At 37.2% G+C, this 23,879-nt stretch overlaps 1 protein-coding gene across 1 annotated transcript in view; it reads left to right on the top strand.

Annotated features, from left to right (window-relative positions):
- Window positions 1–13,387: 13,387 nt before the first annotated feature.
- The window catches only part of PTPRD (protein tyrosine phosphatase receptor type D), a 284,032-nt gene continuing 273,540 nt past the window's right edge, over window positions 13,388–23,879 (top strand). Inside the window, exon 1 of the mRNA XM_059833662.1 lies at window positions 13,388–13,472. Within this exon, the coding sequence (XP_059689645.1) occupies window positions 13,388–13,472 (85 nt within the window). The remainder of the gene's footprint in view (window positions 13,473–23,879) is intronic.

Genomic DNA, 23,879 nt, shown 5'->3' with positions numbered 1-23,879 from the left:
ACTGAGTCAGGAAGAAATCCTTTTCAGGAGAATATTTATGCACTTAGTGTTTGCTCATGATTTGTTTCATTGCAGATCTATTAGTAAGCCATAATTCACATCACTTCCACTAATCAACTGCAAAGTGATGGCACAGGAGTAGACACCATTGTATGTGTGTGCAGTTGGATATGGATACAGAAAAGTAGTATACCTGTTTTGCATGCTGGTATTTTACTCTGTAATGTAGACATTACTTCCAACACAATTTCACAGTCCTCAAGTCCCTCTTTTCTATAATATGTTTTTAAATGTGCCTAATTTCCAAGGGATTTCAGTGTTTAAGGCCTCCCCTGTATCACTGGGGGGAAGAGGTAAGAACCACTGAGAGTGACAGCAATGATTATGTAGTTAAAACACTGCTTAAGAGAAAACAAAATATGAAGCAGGGCAGTGTGTCAGCAGATTATTTTTTTAACTGTACCTCTGTAATATAACTGTTGTAGGATATTGAAATGATGATAGAATTGTTGAAGTAATTTAAATAATATGTAAAGAACTGGGAATGTGAGTACTAATACTGTATATAAACAATTTTTATGTGAGAGTCAGGATTGTAGGAATTATTGTAATCAGTTTGATCATGATGCATTGCTTTAAACTTTCTGTAATGAGTTTGTGAATGTATTTGTGGTATTATTCCAGTGGCAATTCGTTGCAGTGATCTGGATTACCAATACACAAATTGATTTTAAGTGTGAGGATTGGGTATCAGCATAGGATTTTTAATTTTTTTTTCTCAAGGAACTTCAGGAAGTCTTCTCTCCACCTATTGGGAGAGAGGTTTAGAAAAAAGCAGATAGCAGAACATTTATTTGAAGTCATTTGAGAAAGGCTTAAATTTCAGTTAGCTTTTATCTGTTGCTGGATACTAAGTTCAATTCCGAATCAGATGGCTGTTTGGACTATTGAATAGATGTGCTTATATGAGGTCTCAGCTGCAGAAGTAAAGGCAGTTTTATCGATAAAAATTAACAAATTGATTACACAAAAAATGAACTAATTGATTACACCAATACGTTCCAATACATTCTTGAATCCATAGACAAGGTGTAGAGTCAACTCTATATAGATAAATTCAAGCTATCTTCCAAAATTTGTTGTAAGTTTTGGTACTTCAGTAAATGAGTATACGTCTTTGTCCTAGATCCCAAGCAGTCTCTGGTACAAAGATTGGTGGAAGTTTGGTCTGGAAGTTTGGGGCTTCCATTACACCATTTCAAATAACATTGTTTGATGTGGAAGTGTCTGTGTGGTAGTACAATAGTTGTGACATGACTAAATTAATGTACCTGGACTTCTTATATTTTGGGCTTTTTAGATATGCTAAAAAGAAAAAGCAAACACGAAAAAGAAGAGGTGAATTAGCTAAAATGTAAAAACAGTGATTCGCATTTATTTGATACTTAAAGGAGTTGACTTGCAAAAAAAAAAAAAAGCAATACTTGAAGCAAATTTTTTATTTTTGGTTCCAGTGTCTTTAAAAAAATGAAAAGACAATAGTCACATGATTTTGGAGGTAGTCCTGGGTTCCACAGTGCTAATAACTAGAAAATGACTCGTGTGATGGAAAATTTCTAGCATAGGATGAGGTAACAGTGTGCACACTGTGGGCATCAAAAAGCATGATAGACTCATCTACCAGTACCTGAACAAGATCACCGTTTTGGATTTTATATTCTGTTTAAGACACAAAGATACCTAGTTTTTTCTTCCCCTTGTCTTTTAACCTGTGACCTGCATGTATCTGTTTATACAAGCATCTTTAACCTTGTGCTGACAGCAGTGATGGATCTATTATATGACAGAGATTAGGGCTGAGGAATTCTGGTTCTGGATATCAAGGGGTTAGAGATTGCTTGGAATACATGCTTGCATTTTTTCACTTAATCCAATTGTTTATGTTACTCTAATTTTAAAATAAATAAACACATAACTCTCCTGTTAATAGCATGTCTTCTAGCACCTGAGGTGAGGAAGCAGTACAAACTAACACATCATCTCAACAGCTGAATAAGTTTCTTCAGTAGAAAACCTCTTTTAAAATTGGAAGTGTGTTGTAGCATGCAGAGGACTAAGGAAACGAAGTATTTATAGTTTTTCCTCCTGACTTCTGACCCTTGAAATTAAAAGCACTTTCCCCACCCCCTCAGTTGCTTTTAACCCTCAAGAAGAATGAGTCGCTTTTCTTGGCAGAAATTGGTTTTAACAACATTAAGATGATGTAGCTGTTGTTCAAAGTACAATAATATACATAAGAGAGTCTGAAACACTAGCCCAAACTTAGACATGCCCCCAAAATTTGTTTGCCCTTTGTACATATCCTGCTAAACTTACACAGAAAATCCATATTATGTAGCTTTCTTTACACTTTTTTCTCTTTCACCAAAGAAGTACAGTTGTAACGTGTTTTGAAAAAGTTTTCTCTTGACTAATGACAAAGTCCCTAAGTCATTCGCAACTGTATACTTCAAATGAAGCTTCTCAAAATATTGAAAAATTGGTTACAGCTGGCTGCGCACCCTGACAATTGAAAATAAAACTCCCATACCAGTCATAACTAGAAATTCAATTTAGCGTATGCACAGTGAGAGCAACAAAACATAGTTTCTTTCCAAAGAGGTGACAGTGCAGTCAGAACTTCTACAGCTGCCTTTCATGCACTGATAATTAAAAAAAATCAAAATCCCTAACTGGAAAATACACACTCCCTTTATAATTACCTATTTGAAAGCTGTAATTGAGCATTTCATTATAAAGATGCTAATCAATCCAGAACAATACGCCTGGGACAGCACACATGTCCAGAGACATAACGGTTATAACAGAAATGCTGCAAAAACTTTACCGGGTTGTGATTAGTTGCTCAACCATTTCTGTTGTGAAAGATGAGACTCTTAGAAGGTGTATTGCAGTGTTCCATGTAGAACTTCAGGCTCATCTTCTAGGCTTTAGATATACTGAAAAAAAGGTACTTAGTCATCAGTATAAATAAGCAGAATGCATTAATTTAAAAATAAATAAATAAGCTTTCCTGCATCTAGGCAGATTCTTAGGTAAAACAAATGACTGTGAGTAAAGAAAGCTAAAAGAGGAATTGTCTTTCTAGATTATGTTGGGGTTTTTTTTTAAATTAATTTCTGAAGCATCATTATTTGCAGCTCCCTCTAAAATTTTCTATTGAGATTTTATCTCTTTGGGACAGTGCTAACACTCCAGCAGAAATGCTTGAGTCCTGAGTAACCACTGCCACTTACAGCCGTCTTTCATAGTGTAATGTGCACAGCTTTGGGGTTTCCTCAAAAGGTTGGCAGCCACAACATTGTGCCTGTTGGGACAGTGCTTCGTGTGGAATTTGGGTATCTCTGTCATGTGGATGGCATCTTTCTGGAGAGGGAGCACTGTAACTTTTATCTGCCTGTGTTTGGGAAGCAGTGTTGCAGTAACGTGGAAGCTGATGGTGCTAATACAGATAATTCCATAAAATTACACAGCACATTTCCTCCAAGTGTCATACATAGTTTTGTTTCATGTACTAATAAGAGAATTAATGTAAGCTGGGTCTTTAAAAGTTTTGAAATATTTTAGTGGGACTGTCTGAAGGCTTAAAGTTACTGTGTACTTTCTTACCAGGTACTGGCTTTTGTGATCGCAGCATATGGTATTTTGCACTTTCTTATCTGGTACAAAGCACCAGGGTAAAATTCTAAAATGTTTTTTGACAGCCATTTACATGAACTCCTAATATTTCATTATTTCTGGCTAAATAGAAAGAAGTGTGTAGTTGAAGGTTAGGCTCTTTCTTTAGTTTGAATGTGATAGCAGTATGTTTACAGACTACTACTTTCCAGCTAGAAGTGAAAAAAGCAGAAAAGAGAGGGAAAAAGCAGAAGTCCTGGAAGTCTTTGCGTATGAGGTATGTGTCTCAAAAGCAGACAGGTTGTCTCTTCTACCTTTTGATATGAATCTGAACTCCGTGAATCTGCCCTTTTTGTGACTCTGTGTGTGTGCACATGTGCATGTTCTAAAAACTTGCTGTGCACATGTAGTGCTTTGCTGGTTGTTAAATGCATTGTGTTGTCTTATATCTGTATTTTTTTATTCCTTCTGATGCTCAGATTATAAAAGACTCTGAAACTCTGAATGACAGAGACCTCTAATCTAAACCACCATCTTTTGTGTTTTCTCAGCTATGTGTTTTTTATAAAAGGTGACAAACACAATTAGGATAATTACTTCCCTTTTGTGTCCTATCTTCAGTCCAGTTTCTTTCTTGTGCCTTTTGACTGTTCATTTGGAAGACAGGCTATCAATGGTGCCTGCAGTTTGTTTTTTTCACCAATTTAATCTTTTGTAATATTTTTTTCTCAGATTCGTCTTGCTAATTTAAGAAGGAAGATATAACAGATTGCCTGTTTCAGAAACTGTGTCATGTTCATAACTAGTGAGAGGGGTGATTGAGTATATATATAAACCAGTAGTATGTAGGAAGTTCTTCAGCAGCATGGAACTACTTCAGTATGTGGTGAGGAAAACTGTTGTTTCTAAATAACGGCATCACCTGTATAATATTGTTGTGGACATGCATATTCTGTCTGTGTCGCAGATTGATATCTGTGTTACAGCAATATTTCCATAGCTATATACAGAACAGTTCAAATGTATTCTTTCTCATACCCTTTGTGAAAATAGCGTTCATTTTGGTGGGTAGCACATATTCTCACTTTCTTACTGAGAACTGACCAAAAGAGGCTACAAAAGAAGCTGAAGATTACAGAATGTCAATATGCAATTGACAATTATATTAGAAACTATCACCTTGTTGCTAAGGCCAGCATGTTTGCAAGAGAGTAAAGTCACAGCTAGTTTTTCTTTAGTATCAGCCCAAAAAGATGAGTGCTTGGGAAGCTCTCGCAGGACTTAGATTTGAAATGTACTTGCTGAAATGTTTCCTGAGAAGGACGTAAAACCAGTGAATATATGGAATATACATAATGCATTTTAGTCTGTTCTAGCAGTCTATAATGGAGTTGTAAGAGGAAGAACCATGGGTCTAGCAGGGATTTCTTTTTATTATCACATTGTTGTAACTAAGACATTTGAGTGCCAAGTTGCTGGAACAAAACAATGTGAATGAAAGCTCTGGGTATAGAAGCTGCATCACTTCAAAGCACAGAGAAAATAACCTCAAAAATGAGAAATGAGTGTATGTGTACTGATTCATGCTCTGCATGACCTCTGATTGTTAAAACAATAATAGGTTTTACAATGGAAATCTGTTGTTGTTGTTGTTGTTGTTTTCAGTTTGCTTTCACTAAATCAAACACAAGAGGTCTGTGGGGATGGAACCTTTCTGCTTCTCACTTCCCATTTCAAGGGGGTTGAGGTATAGGTTCTCTGAAGCACCTCAAGTGCCACTTGAAGTGGCCATTCTAAGTAACTCATTTCTACTAATTACAGATAAGCTATAATTTTAATGTGGTCTGTAAAGAAAAATGCATTTTGAACCATGCTGTCTGGCCCTGCTGATGATTTTACAACATTATTTGGTATCAGAACTGGCTTGTCAACATTAGGGCATTTGGTATCTAGAAGTGTACCAAGTGGTACTTTCCTTAATAAGGAATTTTCCAACAATAAAATATCTGGAGGCTTTTGTTGACTCCTAACTTTTTTTCAGAGTTCATAACATTAATTTTACTTTGAGTGTAATAAAAAGTATTGTGTGTTACAAAGATATTTTGTAGTTATATTCTTTTTTCCAGAAGAGGAACTGTGGACAACTGTGTGCTGTTATGCCATATCTTAGTATGGGAAATGCATAGTGCTTTTATTCCTTCAGGAAGTTTTTGTACTTTATTATCAAATCATTTTATAATGCCAACTACTTTTAAAAAATAACCATTTCAGCTCTCCATCTCTTCCTCTAATACGATTGTATTGCCATCAGCAATGTTATAATAAAGTGCAGTCAGCCTAAACTAGCTGCAGCTGGATGACTGTCCTGTGTGTACTGCAAATTCACTGTCTCAGTCAGTCATGCTTCAATCTGATTAGGCAACAAGTATATTGGATAGTATTGAAACAAAACTATAAAGTGAAAAGGAAAAAGAAAAGCCATAAAGGAAGGAATTGCAGAGTAATATAATAGAGAAAAGATGCCTTGCAATATTGAAGTCAAATTTGACCTGTTAGCTCCAGACTTGCAGATATATTTCTAGCTTTATTTTAGTATCTGCAGTACCCAGTATGCTTCAGCCGTACCTGATCCTAAAGGTGAGGTCCAACCTGGATGTTTTACAATTTCCGTGCTGAAAAGACACAGAAGAGGCAAAATTCTTCTGTAACAGAGGTGGCTCTTTAGATATAAGCAATGTTAGCAAGCCTATGTCATGTGCGTAGCAGCAGAGCTGTGGGATCATTCTTATTGCTAGGTTGTCCAAATACCTAGCTCTGGGAGGAAGCAAACCACTAAAAGATGCTGACTCTGACAGTAACTGTGGTCCCAGAATTCAGCTGCTCATTGTGCAGTCTAGCTGTTCTCCTTAGGAGTGGTGCTTTTCTGTAGGACTGCTGGGAGCATCTGCTTGAAAGCTGGTTTTGGAGCCCCTTTTCCTGGGAGTGTCTGATGAGTATGTGGTATATGGCCCAGTGGCTTTATGAACATTTTGGTATGTGCCTCATACTCAAAGGTGGTGGCTGCACAGCTCCAGTGTTGTTCAAGTAATGCAGTAGACAGCAAAAGAAGACTTTAACAAATTGTCTGTGGCAAATAGCCTAGTACAAGTGATTTGGTCTTTTGGTTCTTGTTCTCTTGAGACAAAAGACAAAGGCAAGAATCAGTCTGTAAATGTTTTTGCATAGTCATTGTATTTGTTCTTAAACCAAACTGTGGTAAACAATTAATAGAAACATAGAAACATAAAATCATTTAGGTTGGAAAAGACCTTTAAGATCATCAAGTCCAACCACAAATCTAACACTGCTAAGTCCACCACTAAACCATGTTCTGCAGTGCCACATCCACACGTTCCTTGAACACCTCCAGGGATGGTGACTCCACCACTTCCCTGGGCAGCCTGTTCCAGTGTTTCACCACTCTCTCAGTGAAGAAATTTTTCCTAATATCCAGCCTGAACCTCCCCTGGTGCAACTTGAGGCCATTTCCTCTCGTTCTATTGCTAGTTACATGGGAGAAGAGACCAACACCCACCTCTCTGCAACCCCCTTTCAGGTAGTTGTAGAGAGCGATAAGGTCTCCCCTCAGCCTCCTCTTCTCCAGACTAAACAACCCCAGCTCCCTCAACCGCTCCTCATAAGACTTGTGCTCCAGACCCCTCACCAGCTTTGTCACCCTTCTCTGGACACACTCCAGCACCTCCATGTCCTTCTTGTAGTGAGGGGCCCAAAACTGAACACAGTATTTGAGTTGCGGCCTCACCAGTGCTGAGTACAGGCCTGTTGATAAAAGTTAGATTTGCTGTTTTCTAGGCTAGTGTTTACCTTTTCTAAATGCAGAAAAATAGGTATTCTGCAAACCTTATTGTGGATTTCACCCTGTTTCTCTTCTGTGGTTGGAGAAAGAGTATAATATGCAAACTAGCCAAGATGATTGTATGAGCTCCTTTTCTTTAGCTGCTGCTTTTTTTCATTCGTTCATTTGTGCCTCCCTCCATTCCTTTCTTCCTTTCTTTCTTCCTTCCTTTCTTCCTTCCTTTCTTTTTTTTTCTTTCTGCCTCTCTTTATCTTTTTTTTTTTCCCCTTTTTTTTTGAACAAGAGTCAGAGTTTGCTTTCTCTAATTTCTCACATAGGCAAAGTCAGAGCTGGACTATTTCAGGGTAACTATAGGTAAGTAATTTACAGGGATCTTGGTGACAGGAGCCAAGACTGGTGTATTGGCAGAGTTTGTGTTTTTCAGGCAGGAAGTCCATCTTAGTAGAAGATGTTTCATTTGTCCACTTAACCTGTTGTCTGTGGCTTTGTAACATGGTTTAAACTCTTAGTATAGATTCTCAACAGTGTATTGCTTTAATATGCATTGACAGATAACATTGTATGTATTTCTCCTCTAGCAAGACCATTTTCATTTCAGTGATTCAGCCATTACCAGCACAATACTTTTTTCTCAATCCATTATTTGGGAGGCACAGAGTTAAGAATGCAGAATGCTCTAGTGAATTGCACCATGAGTAAGAAAAGTTCTTATAATCTGCAGAAGTGACTAAGATGGCAGAAGTTTGTAAGCATTGAGATATGTGACAACTTACAAAATGGTATTTTAGTTCATGATTTAGAATGTGGGTGAAGCTCTATAAAGATCAGGCTAGGCAGGGTTTTCTGTGTATGGTTTAAGATTACATATGAACATTACTATTTCTATTAAAAAGATGAACTTTTTGACAACTTTCTACATGAGAAAAACAACCATGTGATGTGATTTTTAATGTACTTTGCTGTCATTGAATTCATTTATTCACTAAATTAATTCCATTTATGTGTTTCCTTTATTTCTTTGGTTATTGAAAATCCATTTTCTGTTTTGAATGGTAACAGAAGAATCCTTGCTGAAATCTAAAATAGAATTACAATGTAGAATCAGATTGAATATATTAAGTTGTTTAATATAAGCAAAATCCCACCTATCACTGCAACTCAGTAGTACTTTTATAGTAGTTCAAAGACCTGCTTGAGATCAGAAACCTGCTGTTCCAGGGTGGGTGCTGACTCATGTTGGAATAACTGTAATAGAGAAGTATTAAGGTATGTTGTTATCCTGGGGCTGATAAGACTAAGCTTTGGAACACTCAACACATCTGTCTTTTAAATTTCCTTAGTCATGTGTTTGCATTTTGGCTTTTTTAAGAATAAAACCAGAAGGAAGCATGGCACTTCTCCAGCAGGTCAACTATGAAACCTTTTATCATGTTTAATCTACAGGAGAGCAAGCTAAATGTAGAACTCCTCACAGTTTCCCTTATTGCTTTGGAAAATATACTTAATTCTCTTTAAAAGATATTGTTTTACCCAGAGGTATTTCTGAATTGATTTTAGTTAAACAGCTTATGAGCATTAATTTTGTGCATTTTTTCCTATTCTTTCTCGTAATGATTCAGCTGTCAGTCAGGTTTTTGCAGCCAAGATTTGTCTATGAAATCTGTTTGTTTTCTTCTTCAAGGAGGGAACTTGTTTGATATGCAAAGATGTAAAGTATTGGCACTTCTTCCTTGACTTAGTTCTAGTAATGTTTCAGATTTCTTTTTTGTATCTCTTCACTTACATATGTATAGTATTAGAATTCTGTGGCATAGGGAATGGGTGTAATTTAGGATTGTGGGTGTGATGGGTGTAATTTAGGATTGTGGGTGTGATGACCGAAGTGTAGAATCAGAATGCCAACACAGTCTTCTGTTTCAGTCTTTGCCTGCCACTTGTTCTTAGAGAAACACTGTTTTTTAAAAAATGTAAGGTGTATCCAGTTGTTTTCCCATAAGTCCTTGTGGCAGACCAGAAATGGCCATGAACTAAAATCCTATCTCTGAACAATTTCAAACTTTATAAAAGTTGAACTAGAAATCCTGTTTGTGCAATAGCACATATCCTCCCATTCCTGTATTCCAAAATTTTGTAAGTTACTCTTTTTTTTCCATGTGGTTCCCTACATCTGCTATGACTTCTCTTTTGTCTGTGTTCAAGTCTCTTCTGAGAGCTCTTCCCTGCTGTGCTGAATTTCTGTGTTGAGTTATCAAGCGTTTACATGCACATGCAGGCATGGAAAAGCAAGCAGATAAATAAAATTATTGTTTACTTTTTTTTTTTTTATTCTAAGATTTGCCTCCAGGTAAGCATTTGCTATAACTTTAACTGTCTTGGAGCAGGGCCCATCTCCTCCTGAGTACTGTGTGAGCACCTAAAAGATTATTTTTGATACTAAAGTAAAGAGACTGCAGGGAAATACTTCAGTGTTCAGATGTTTCATTCACCCAGTTGATCCTTTAGAGGATAATTGGTACGTGTGCCCATGCCCAGGTGCTATCATCATCTACCATGCCCCAGCTGAGGAGAATTCTTCTGTGTCTCTGCATTGAACACTGGGGGGCTGGACATCTCCACTTCTACTGATCTTATTGATAGATACCACTAATCAGGGAAACTCTATCCTCTTACTTACATATGTGCTAATGATAGCTATATTACCTGGTTCCACCCTTTCGTTTTCATTTTTGTATTAGCAATTTGTTTGTCTGGGGAAAGAGACCAAAATAGCTGTTGTAGAAGAAATTATTTATAAGTAGCTCTTTTAGAGAAGTTGTAAGAGTAATTTTTTATTATTTAATACAGCAGTTACTCAGTACTTATCCTGAAATAAAACCAGCTTTTATTAAAGCTTCACAAAGAGAGGGTTTTTTTTAACAACTCTTGATCTCTCTGTAGCTATTGTGATCAGTTTTCTACTAAGAAGATGACCCATCTTTCTGCACTGGCACTGTGAATGTTGTAACAGGGGCTGCTAAGAGAGTATCTCTGGATTCATTCTGTGAGACCAATGTTGGCCATCTGAGGAAGAGGCTAGTATAATCTGGTGCTGCAAATGCTGTTTGTGTTTTCACTGTCTCTGGTACACCACTCCGGATATAACAAACCATTGTCAGGAGGAAAGAGAAAAGGGAAGAAACAACTTCATTTAAGAATTAATAATGCATTAAATTAATATTTTACTTTGGAATTATGAAGGTGGCTTGATTTGGGAGTTAATACTTGTTTGATAATTGCATTTAGTCCTTGTAAGGAATTGAATCTCCGTGTTAGTTTTCACAAATAAGCAAAGTATAGACCTACCTACCAGGTGATTATCAGTCTCAAGCTTGGTGCAGTTGTGAGTAGCACTGTCCCTGGCTGAAGCAATCATTTTTCATAGGTAGAGCTGAGGCAGACTTGTGTGGAGAACGTTGACAGCACCTGATTGTCTCTTGGTTTGCTTCTCTCTAGTGTTACAGCCCATTGTCTGCATGCCTCCGCTAACAGTATATCTTCAACTCATTTGAAAGACGAAGGACCCACCTGCCATCTTTATTCAAGTACTTCTGTTTACTTGACTTAAAATACTAGAAGTTAGCTATGGAGGCATAAGCAGGTGAAGAGATAAAACAACAGGCAAATGGTCTCCTGGAAACCTTAGTGTGTTTATCAGGTTAGCTAAAGCTGTGACACTCAGGAGCAAAGAAAGGAAGTACTGAGGGCTTTGGGTTTTATGATCTGAGTGATAACGAATGTAATCTTCAAAGCAGAGACAGTGAGTTCAGTATTACTGAGTGCTTGTATGTGCATTTAGAGTGAGAGAATGGAATGGGGTTTTTAATTAAAAAAAGAAGTAGCTCCTTTTTCTTAACCTTTTCTTTACAAGGTTTTGTGATCCATCCTTCATTTGCAGACAGCTTGTAGAGGATAAATGCATATTCACATATCAGGATCCTGAGATTTTTAAAATTCCCCTTTTTTCCCCAAGCAGATAATATTTTTTCTGTTAGATATCACATTTAATATTGCGGTGGGAGTGTTTGGAATGTGTGAAAATAATCTCCAGTGCCTCGTTAAAAAACAGTTGTGTAAAACAAGCACCTTGGTGGTAATCTTTTTTTTTCCTCCTCTGCTCCCCTTATTAATTATCATTGTTGATTCCTCTCCACTTCCTTCCCTACTAAAGGGAGCAGTTTATGATTCCGACACAAATCTTAGTACACATCACATTTCTGCCATTCACCTTCACACGTCAGCTAGAGTGTTTCCGTTCCAATAAAAAGATGAAGTTTTGTCCAAAAGTGAGCTGCCTTTGGAGATCAGGGCTCCCTTGTAACTCCTGCAGTCTAGAAGAAGCAAAATCAGAATCACCTCTTCCTTGAAAGTACATTTCATGCATCTCCATCTTTGTGATAGTATTGGAATCATTACGTAGCACTTGGCTCCAGTACACTTGCACAGAAGCAAATTGAGTCTGACAGGACTGATGTCTCATGGACTTTGCTGTCATTTGAAATACTGGCATGAAGATGGTAGTGATGAACGGGGGGAGCTGGTGCCTTCAGCACTTTGCCTATGAAGATTTCTTAGGTTTGCATTTTTTGATGGCAGTAGCTGATTCAAAAGATAGTTTTACAAAAGAGATTCATAACAGCCATAGATTTCTAACACCTGCTTTTCTTCATTGAGTAGATTCTTTGAGCATTGCACTGTACTGTAAAATGGGCTCTTTATACCACCCACAAATCTGTAAGATCTATGTAGTGGAATGGTAATTAGTATAATTTTTTTCTCTGCCTTTTTAGTTTTTATCTTCACTGCATGGAAACCATTTGTGTGGTAATGAAAAAGATAGTATCAAACTTGCCAAAGTTTGTCTGTTGCAGACCCTTTGAAAAGTAAAATTACATTTCAGTGTTATTTTGGTGAGAAAGTCAGGCTATTTGGGGTTAGCTCTAGTATTTCCTGTGAGAGGGAAAAATATTTTTATATTCCTTAATTTCTGTTATTGCTCAGGTGTGGTAAATTTGGACAAGAATGAGACACTGCTTTTTTAAGTCAGGTACTTGAGCTGTAGTGCTTCCAGTGTATCAGATTCAATTCCGCATTATAATAAATGAGATGGTTTGAATTGGAATCTCAGCCCTTTACTCAATGCTGGATTTCTGTTCTTCTGTTAGGCATAGTTCAGATATGTACAGGAAATCTCAACAGGAATTTTAACCTTTGAGACTTGTTGAACTATGCAATATGCTAGCATTTGATGTCTAGCTTTAAGAACATCTCATGAAGCAGATTTTGCTTTGTTATTCCTACCAGATGCTAGGGCATCAGCTCCCGTTATGCTGCTTGCAAGTGGACTTTCTATTCTGGATATTGAATCCACTTTGATTCCCCTCTTGCAACATGAGTATTCCAGTGATGTATCATACTTATACTTCACTAACAATGACAGTTCTTGTGATTCAGCAGGTGCTGTTGAATACAACAAAAGATCCAGGGTGTGACAGGTGCACCATTATGGTAGAAAAGATGCACTGAGAATTATGTTGGAACAGTGCTAACATATACTGGACCTTAAATCTTCTGGTATGTGCCAGTAGCCTGAAAAGAATCATGTCTCCTTTTCTTTCTCCCTTACCCTTTTAAAATTGTTTTGCCTCAAATTGTGAATGCTTAGAAAAAAATGGAAGATCTCTGCCCTATTCTTGCTAACTGTATTTTTCTCTTTTTCTTATCTGTTCCACAGGCTCTGAAAATACTTCATCTGAAATTTCAGACCGGACAGGCTCGCGGTGGCTTCTAAGCCAGTGAGAACAAGGCTGCCAAAGCATGCTGGTGCCAAGCTGTCGGACGATGCGTGTAGTCAGGCCAGTGGTGGTGCTCCTGTGCTTGCTACTCTATGCTGATGCTGAAAGTAAGCTTATTATTTGTGCATAGGTCTTGGCCATGATGAACAGTTTTGTTTTCAGCTGGTGTTACTAAGGGTCTTGGAATGAGTGTCCTTTTGAGTAATTCTTCAAACACTGTGAGGTCCTCTCTAGATCACAGCTAGTATTTGAAAAGGATTATTTATGCAACTTACTTACAATTTTTTTTCTTAATCCCCCTTTTCTTAAGCAGCTAACGGTTCCCGATCAGATGCCACAAAGTTACGTAGTCAAAACAAAGACCAACCTTGCTTACCAGACATTGATAAGCATTGTCCCTTAAAGACAACTGTCATTCTTTGAATATTTCTTTCTTAACTTTGGAGGTTTGTTTAAAAAAAAAACAAAAAGACACTGCCCCCCCGATTAATATCCAGTCCAATTAAAATTCCAGACCCTTTGTAACTGCCACAACAGCTGTTCTAATGTATTATTTCCGACAGCTGTCACGGAGTACAGTATCCAAACAAATCAAGCAGAACTGACAACTTAGTGGCTGGCCTAAATGTGTGATAATTCAGTGAGGAAAGGCGCCTATGTTTACTTGTACTGAGGGGAAACTGTTGGATTTTGGTCAATTAGTTTACCTGTTAATGGGAAGATAATATCTTCTTTTTAATTAGGAAGTCATTAGATCTGCCTTGTTTACATGTGTTCCTTCCCCCAGCTGTCCTGTGTCCTCTTGCAGAAGTAGTGTGCAAATGAGAAAAGCCATTTGCTTTCCACCTGTTGACCTGCAGGTTTACTAGAAGCTGACTGTTAACATTTACTTGATTGAGGGATATTTTCCTATTGAATCTTCCTGACTCTGTGCGGATACATCACCAATCAATAACTTTATTCTAGCTCTGACTTTTGGAGACTTCTTTTTTTCACACATTTGTGTAAAACAAAGGAGCAGTTGAATTACACACAAGAACACACAAGAATAAAAACAGTGTCAGTAAAGCTGGATAAATCAGTTCTAAGTAAACGCATGTTGAAGAGTTCCTTATCACTCCAGTTATTACCTGCACTCCAGGTATACTAAATTACAACAATGAAAGAGATAGATTCAGAAACTTTCCACTTCCGTGTGTAATAAGACTTCCTTCTTTTAACTGTAGCTCTATGAAAGTGAAGTAAATGAAAAAGAATATAAAGGACAAAACATACATGTTTGTTGAGTACTGACAGCTGAGATTCTTTGGCCCCTTTCCAGGTAGATAATGACCAGCTGGGATGATTGTGTCTAAGGTGAAGCCAAGGACATTTTAACACTTTAGCCAGCAAATAATTAATTGGGAAGTTGGCCCATATGTTGGATGTTTCTGCAGTTGTACTATACCACCTATTTTAAAAGTAAATTCTGTGCTTGGCAAACATAGATTTTTAGAATCTGGTATACCTTTTCTGCTTCAGATAATGGAATGTCCAACCTCCTGTGGGCGAGTAGTGAATGATTGTTTAATTTTGGTAAACTCAGTCAGGTATCAATTTGGAAAAAGACAGTCAAACCCCAGAAACTCCTTTGTTAGTCCTGTACTTGTGAGAAAAAGGTATAGTTTCTGTAATCATGTTACATTAAACAGAAGGTTCCCTATTTCATCATTCTTCTCTGTGGGGAAGGAGGATAGTTTTTTTGAAGGTTAGCATGGAGTTTACTTCAAAATTCACTGGTGTCCCAGTACAGTTTTTAAGGGAGTTTTCAAATTCGGTTTTCCTAAACTGCTGGGTTCCACTTATGATTCTTTTTTATTTTAAATAACATGAAACAAAGTAGAAGTCAGCTATTAGGCTTTGCTGGCTAGGGCTAGGAGGACTTCGTGGTGCTGCTAGAATCTGTAGAGTGTCACATGCAGAATAAAGGTTGTAAGATGCACAAAGATCATCTTTTTGTGGGAGTTAATCTCAGTGAAACCAGCCTGGACAAAAAGATGCAGTCTTAAACTAAGAGTAAAAATGATGTATTAATCAATATTAAGATTGATATTAATAATTAGTATTCATAAATAGTGGATAAGTACGGTTTTCAAAGACAGATTCTTAATAATCATATTCTTTACAGGACTAGTGTGCTATCTTGACTGGAGAACAAAGCAAAGGTCTCTTCAAGATAACAGATTAATTACTTGTTTTTTTCTATTCCTTTTAGACACTTGTTTATACCATACTGTTGTATTATCTGATCATTACTAGTTTCATGTGGTTATGTTAATCAATAAGATGTCAGGAGTGCTGTTAATGTAAGCTGGAAACACCCCACCTTAAATACTACTGCTCATCTTTCACAAATGCACATAAAATAATCCTTTATGATTTTGTATATTTGTCTTTGTAATCAGTAGGTATTACTAGGCAGAGTTACAAGAGAAGAGGGTAGCCAAGCAAAGATACATTAGGTTATCTTCTTGGAAGGATTTATAATGTTGCAATATCATCTATGGTTATTACTTAGTATCTATTGCATCTTCTTGTTAGCCAATAGGAGAAAGAAAATGGCAATTTAAAAATACTTACAAATAAAAAAATTAGGAAGATTACAAAAAAGTTAAAAGATTAAAAAGATTCAACTAAGAAAAAGTTGATAAATACTGCTAGAATTTTGGAACTAAAGTGTAATGGAATAATCATTAACTATTTTTTTCTTTAAAAGAAATAGAAATGTTTTAAGACAAACTCATTTGTGCTATGTACTAGCCAAGATTTTAGGTCAGAGTCTCTGTTAAGACATTCCAGAATAGAGAATAAGCAGATAATTATGCTAAGATTTGATAGACTAGGTACCTCTGATTTTGCTGCTTCTGTATTTTCGAAAGGAGAGAACTGAGCTGGGCAATATAACTTTCTAAGAACAGAAATGCAGTTTCTCACCTGATCATTTAGAAATACTGTTGACTTGTTTAGAATTTTGAAAGCTCTATTTCATTTGGTCTTTTTTTTGTTGTTGTTGTTAAGAGTTTTTGCCATGTGGGTAGTGGTACTGTGAAATGCAGGAAGTGAGCGAACTCTTACAGGTACCAGGTGAATATGAAATGGTCATTACAAATAGTCAGGCTTTTATCTAATCTGGTTAGCTCTTCTTTTATGGGAAAAGGCTTATCTTTTGACGTTACCTTTGTTTTATTGCTTACTACTAATAAAAGGTGTGACTGAGAAAGTGTACGAATGCCCACAATTTGTATAAATTAACATAATCTTTTTTTACAAGGTGAACTTTACAGTTGAAACGGATTTTTCAGCTTTACACATCCTTTCCTGCATTCCTTCTCTTTCCAAGGAATTATAGAAAGAATTGGATTTGAAAGGAGAGAGAAAAATCTAATGCAAGATTTTGTTCACTTGCACTGACTTGGTTTAAATTTCAACTAAAAGGTTGTGATACACATAACACAAATCAAAGAGGCTTGTGATAGCTAGATGTCAATGCAACGTCTCCTGTATTCGTCAGATTTGATGATTTCATTCACTTTACAATATAGTGCTGAAAAACATAGAGCATATTCCTCTGTTTCTTAACCTATGAGATTAAAGAAAGAGACTATGATCGTCAGGTAGTTAATATGCAAGGGCTTTAAGTTGCATAAATATTTATATATGTATATACAAATGGTATACCTTATACAGTATGAATTAAATTGTGTGTCATATACCTGTTTATATGGCTCCACATACTTACATTAATGCTGTGAGTTGTAAATTACTGTTTTTCTGTTTTACCAATCTAAAAGAGGAGCTCTTTGAGGGTCACAGTAACATTTTGCTCTTACACACTGTACTTCGTATATTTGGGAGATATGCTGATTTTCCACAGAATTAGCTATTTCATGGGCTGGGTGAGAGATAGCACAGGATCAGTGGGCCTTCTGTGTGCAGACACACAGAAAGATGCGTCTTCTTCTAGCATGATTAGCTCTTCTCCTGGATTTCCTGAGGACTTGAAGAAAAGTTCCTGCTGTGCTGGAGTTGGTCTGCCCTCCACTCTTGCAGATATTGCTGTTGTTTGTATCGCTCTTTCTAAAAGGGTCCCAGACCCTACTGTTATCCAGGGCTCTTCTTGAACTTCTTCACGAACAGTTGGCAGGACTATATTATTTCCTTTTAGTGAGGAGAGGACTCTTACTTTTTTTTCTTGTTCCATTTGGTCCCTTCATTTTGTTTTTTAAAGAACACCTGTTTTTTTCCCTGCTAATACCATTCTTCCCTTTAAAATTTTTTATCTTCTTCAACAAGCTGAAACACATTCTTCAAGTCCACATTGAAGTTCTTGTTTCTAAGCACTTGTCTACAACACTAAACTAACTTAAATAGGTCTTCCCAATTAATTATCTTACAGAAAGTAATTATCTTATAGTAAGTCTTGCAACTGGGCATACATGGTTTACACTAAAAAAATACCTATTCCAGAATAGCTTCATAAACACTATATGCAGGCAAGCCCAACATGGAAATTATTTACTTTTTTTGTATGTGTACCTTTGGAAACTAGGACTAAATTTCTGTCATATTAGATTTAGATTTAAACTCTGATATACTTAAAGAGATTATTTCAATTATTGCTTTCAATTATGGGCAGTAGCAAGAACCATAAAGTCCAAAGATAAAATCTATGATAGCATCCATTTTGTGTAAGGTGTAGCCCTTTGTTTATATTACTATTTCTTTTAATAATGTTGATGTATGCAAGAGAGTTTAAATATGGACTGCCTTTTCCGAAAAAATAAAAAGCTTTTAATTTTGTTTTATATTCTTTTTTTCAGGAATTTTTATATGCTCTCTACAGTTCAACATTTTCCAGTTGATTTTATGAAAATTGGTATATGGTATTGCGAGAGTAGTTTTTTTATTGTACTTGTTAAATATGATACTAAAATACATCAAGTAGATGACCCATCAGTTCTCAAAAGTTTTAGTCTTAGAGAAAAGTGGGACAGCTAGTTATACCAAACCATTCTAAATGTGTTCATTTTGCTCTGCAGCAAAGTGAAGGCTTTGGAATATATGTGATAGTTGAGATGGAGAATCAGGGAGAGTGAAAATATTATACAATCATTCCAAACATACTGACTTAGTCGCAGTTTGCATAAACCAGGATTTAGCCAACCCTTATTTTTCAGGTCCTTTAAAGCAAATTTTAATAATTTAATTCCAAGAGTAGCCATAATTACCACCATATCTGTTTAACTTGCTTTAAATTATCAAGTATTAATAGCAAAAATGAGAGCAGCTTGAGGAATATAGTTTTCCAATTCACATAATTTTTAAGAAGGTGTTTGGATTATTTCTAAATCTGTACATAGCAAAACATTTCAAACCTAATCTGAAGAAAAGATTTGTGTGGATTTTGTGAAGTGTAGATTCAGAATTAAACATAGTTTACCAGGGCTTTGAATTACAGAATAAACTGAAGAACAAATGCAGAATGCTCCTCCTGAACATTTTTGTATGTTTATCTCTGCAGCTTTGAAGATTGCTTCCATGTGTGTTTCAAAGCTGCTGTTAATGTAGGTAGTTGCAGGCCCCTACCTCCCAAAAGCACAACACCAAACAGAGCTTATTCACAAGCTCTGGAGTTCTGAGAAGCCTTTAAGCCCTAGCAATGTTGCCTGTGTCTGACTGTAAAGTCAGAGAAATCTCCCCAAGTATGAAAGCCCTACATATTTTGGGTTTTCTGGAGCATGTATGAAACCAGTGTCAGGAAATCCAGGGTCTCCAGTCTTTCCAGACACTAAGATATCTAGATAAGGGAGATTTATTTTAATTTCCCAAAAGAGTTGGACAAACCCACGTTATTTAGATTAATGTCAACTGTTAACAGAAAGTGTTTCTGGAGAAACTTCAGTATGGGTAACTATCTTTCTGTATATTCCCTGCAGCATCAGTAATGACTGCTGGCAGATAAAAGAATGTGGGTCATTACTATTGCTTTGTCAGAACGCAGGGAATTCCAATGTGTCCGTGTTTGCTAGATTGCTTAAGAACATGTCTACATACTTTAAAATTTTACTAAAAGTACATATCCTAATCTTAATGTAGGAGCAATTCTTAGGGAAAAAGAAAGGAGAATCAGCAATATAAATTTTAAATTTTATTCTCTTGGGATATAAATTCTTCGACTAAATGTGTCTATGAAACTTAACTGGATAGAGTTTTTGTTCTAGTTTGTGCTTAAGAAGCTGCTTTTTAAATTGCTGTGAATTTTTCAAGCTCTCTGTGCTTTTCACTTCAGTAGCAGCATATGGATAGAAAGGAGGCTCCACTACTGTTGATTTTTCTCTGGCATATGCAAGTGCGAAGAAGGAGAAAGAAACAACAAGAGAAAGTGATACAAAATTTATTATGGCAGTGAGGGTTAATTATATGTGGGCATTTCCAGGAGAGTTCCACCTCAGTCATTTTTTTCCTCCAAGAATTTCACATATGCTTTAGAAAAATATATAAAATAACTGTTGACAACATCAGCAAGTGATGTCTGGATTGGAGAGAGAAATATTAATTTGGTCTCCTGTTCTAGTGAAACAACACACATTTTAGCAGCAACAAATTCAACGCCAAATAGCTAAAAATGAAAAAAATAGTCCAGAATAGAGAGTAGTATCTTTAATGATTTTGAAAATGAACTGAAAGTTTTTTGTGAAAAATTTCCTTGTGTTGAGATAACACAGTAGAATCTAACATTATCTTTTTATTAAAAAGGAAACGTAGAATGAATGGGAGTGGAAAGGCAAATTAACCCTACATATATTGGCTTAGCGAGGCTAATAATGCAGTGCAAATCTAGTCCTGGTTTCTCATTCTGTAAAGTGTGTTGACATACTTTGTGTGTCAACAAGTGTGTTGGAGAAAGCACAGGGAAGAGAAAAACATAGATTCAGGACTGGGAAAATGCTTTATTATCTTTGGTAATAAGTTAAGTTTGTTTATAAAAAAGATTACTGAAGGCTTATTTCAGCTGATGTATACATATTTTCTTGCAGAGAAGATAGAGATTGCAATAGAGAATTTTGCTTAGTAAGTTTGAGGAGAATTTAACAATAAAGTGGTAGCTAATTCTGGACAATTACATTGTAACTGTTGGAACAGACTGCTTAAATGGCAGTTTGCTACTATATAGCTGAGTATTCTTGGGTTAAGACTTGATGCATTTTATGAACACTAAACAAGATGCTAGACTCAGTACAAAAGTGACAAGGGAAATCCATTTGTCTGTCTTTAATGTAAAAGACATAACTAGTTTTAAAACTATGAATAATTCTACCTGAGGAAGTAAAGGAAAGGAGGAGATTATTGGATACTTTATAAACCTTAGTGCACTCACATCTTGCCTACTAGAATACAGTCTGATGCACGTATCTCGAGGAGACACAACTGAGTTAGGTAAGTGTCGTGGTTTAAGCCCAGCCGGACTAATCACCACACAGCTGCTCACTCACTCCCCTTCCTCAGCTGGACAGGAGAGAGAAAATATAAGGAAAAGGCTCGTAGGTCGAGATAAGGACATAGGGAGATCACTCACCAATTACCATCATGGGCAAAACAGACTTGACTTGGGGAAATTAGTTTAATTTATTACCAATCAAAATCAGAGTAGGATAATGAGAAGTAAAACCAAATCTTAAAAAAACAACACCTTCCCCCCACCCCTCCCTTCTTCCCAGGCTCAACTTCACTCCCGAACCTCTTCCCCCCCCGAGCGGCGCAGGGGGACGGGGAATGGGGGTTGCGGTCAGTTCATCACACGTTGTTTCTGCCGCTCCTTCCTCCTCACACTCTTCCCCTGCTCCAGCGTGGGGTCCCTCCCACAGGAGACAGTTCTCCACGAACTTCTCCAACGTGGGTTCTTCCCACGGGCTGCAGTTCTTCACGAACTGCTCCAGCATGGGTCCGTTCCACGGGGTGCAGTCCTTCAGGAACAGACTGCTCCAGCGTGGGTCCCCCGCGGGATCGCAAGTCCTGCCAGCAAACCTGCTCCAGCGTGGGCTCCTTTCTCCACGGCTCCACAGGTCCTGCCAGGAGCCTGCTCCAGCATGGGCTTCCCACAGGACCACAGCCTCCTTCAGGCATCCACCTGCTCCAGCGTGGGGTCCTCCACGGGCTGCAGGTGGATATCTGCTCCACCGTGGACCTCCATGGGCTGCAGGGGGACAACCTGCCTCACCATGGTCTTCACCAGGGGCTGCAGGGGAATCTCTGCTCCGGCGCCTGGAGCCTCTCCTCCCCCTCCTTCTTCACTGACCTTGGTGCCTGCAGAGTTGTTTCTCTCACATATTCTCACTCCTCTCTTCTCCGGCTGCCGCTTCCCGGTTTTTCCCCCCTTCTTAAATATGTTATCACAGAGGCGCTACCACTGTTGCTGATTAGCTCAGCCTTAGCCAGTGGCAGATCCGTCTTGGAGTCGGCTGGCATTGGCTCTATCAGACATAGGAGAAGCTTCTAGCAGCTTCTCGCAGAAGCGACCCCTGTAGCCCCCCCTGCTACCAAAGCGCTGCCACGCAAACCCAATACAGTAAGGTGCAGACGATGGCAGCTAAAATGGTCCAGAGGATGGAACAGCTGCCACTGGAGAAGAGACTGAAAAGGCTGAGACTCCTCCATTTTCAAGAACAGATGGTAGAGGCGGGTGTGGAGATTATGGCTGAGGTCTGCAAAATTACAGGGGTAGAGGATAAAGTGAAAGCAGAATGGATATCCACCCATCCCATAATAATAGAACTGTGGTATTTGAGCAAGTTAGTAGGAGATTGATTAAAAGCAGGTAAAAGATGGAGTTTGCTGCATGTTTTTGTGGAAGCAGACAGTATCTGTAGTTTCAAAGAAGAACTTCAAAAATTCCTGTAGAGGATGTCCATAAATTAGTACTAAAAGAGCAAGCAGGAATGCCGGCTTTAATGTCCTTAGGTGTATGAAGTGAATGCACCTCAAAAAGTGCCCAGGCTAATGTGCCCAGATAGCACCTTCTCTTGACACTACTAGTACGCTACACAGACTTAGTGTGACCCAATAGAGCATTTGCTGTTGTCTTCCATTCAGAAATACATGTATTTTCAACAAGCATTGTTCACCATTGTTTACTCACCACTGTACCTTTTCCAGAAAAGCTGATTTGGAGATTCTTGTATCACACTGTTGATATAATTGAAACCTAGGAAGGAAAATGAAAAGTAATAGCAAGCATTTAAGCAAATGCATTTTATAATTTTGGAAAACTACAGTATTCTTATTACAGATGGCAGAGCTCACATGTAAGCCAGCTGTGTGGCAATGTGTGTATACATTTCTGTGGGGCAGGAGACATGAGGATTAGAGTTACTTTACAGAATGCCTTCTGATCCTTTACAGTTAACAGGCAAAGTACATTAGTGGAAAATCCTAGTGACCTTTTTTTTTTCTTTTTTTAATAATCCCTCGTCTTCAGACATACTGTTTATATGAAGAAGTGTAACATGTCCACTGACCTTTTTCAATATCTGTGGTCTGATGAAAGTGACTTAAAGGTTGTAGCATCTAAAGCTGTATGCAGTATAAAAAAATTAGAGGTAAATTGCAACTCAGAAAGATCCTACAACATCTTAGGAAGGCGACATTGTATCTACTCTTAAGTCCAGCTTTTTAGATCAAGTGGATAAGGATTTCCTTAAAAATACGAACGGTATATAGTTCCTTTTCAAATTAAATGTCTTGTAAGGAATTAATTTAGATTCACTTAAAATAATTTGGCAATGCACTAATGAAAGATCAATTTGTTATTAAATACATTTATTAAAATTTTAAGTACTGTATGAAATAAAAATGTAGTTATACTATCCCTTTTACAAACCTCAATAAATGTTTTTAGTCAATGGCTACTTAATTAACATACACTAGCTGCCTGAAACAACTGCCTTTCTATGATCGACTTTGGTGACAAATGTTTATCATTTGGCTCTTGACTCTTTATATTTATATTGCATTCTGACATTTATGAAGTAAGATTTTTATCAATTTCCTGTATCAGGAACTGCAACAATGTATACTATTGTACTAATGCAGATGTAAAATCACAAATTCCGTTGTTGCAATCTTGCAAAAGTTGGTCATGTCATGAGGGTATGCCTGCTTGCTTCTAATGTCAGAAGTTTTGTTGAACCTTATAAGTTATAGCAAATTATTTTAGAATTTACTAATACATAAAAAAATTAGTTGCTTCTTATTGTGCTATTGAAAGGTATTATTCATAACTTTTTACAAATGCCTGCAGTCTAGATAGAAACAAAAACTAGAACTGTTTTTTTTTTTAAGTTTTATTTCTACTCATTCCCCATTTGTTGACTGAACACGATTCTCTTAGATTGATGATTTGCATTCTACTTAGCAGCTTAGTATTGGTTTTTACTCATGAACTATAGATGTCTAAAAATAGTACAGTGAAATGAAGT

This window comes from Gavia stellata, chromosome Z, assembly GCF_030936135.1.
Source record: "Gavia stellata isolate bGavSte3 chromosome Z, bGavSte3.hap2, whole genome shotgun sequence".
In the NCBI taxonomy this organism is placed as follows: Eukaryota; Metazoa; Chordata; class Aves; order Gaviiformes; family Gaviidae; genus Gavia; species Gavia stellata.
Note: the sequence above shows the minus strand (reverse complement) of the source record. Positions and strands in the feature narration are given on the sequence as shown.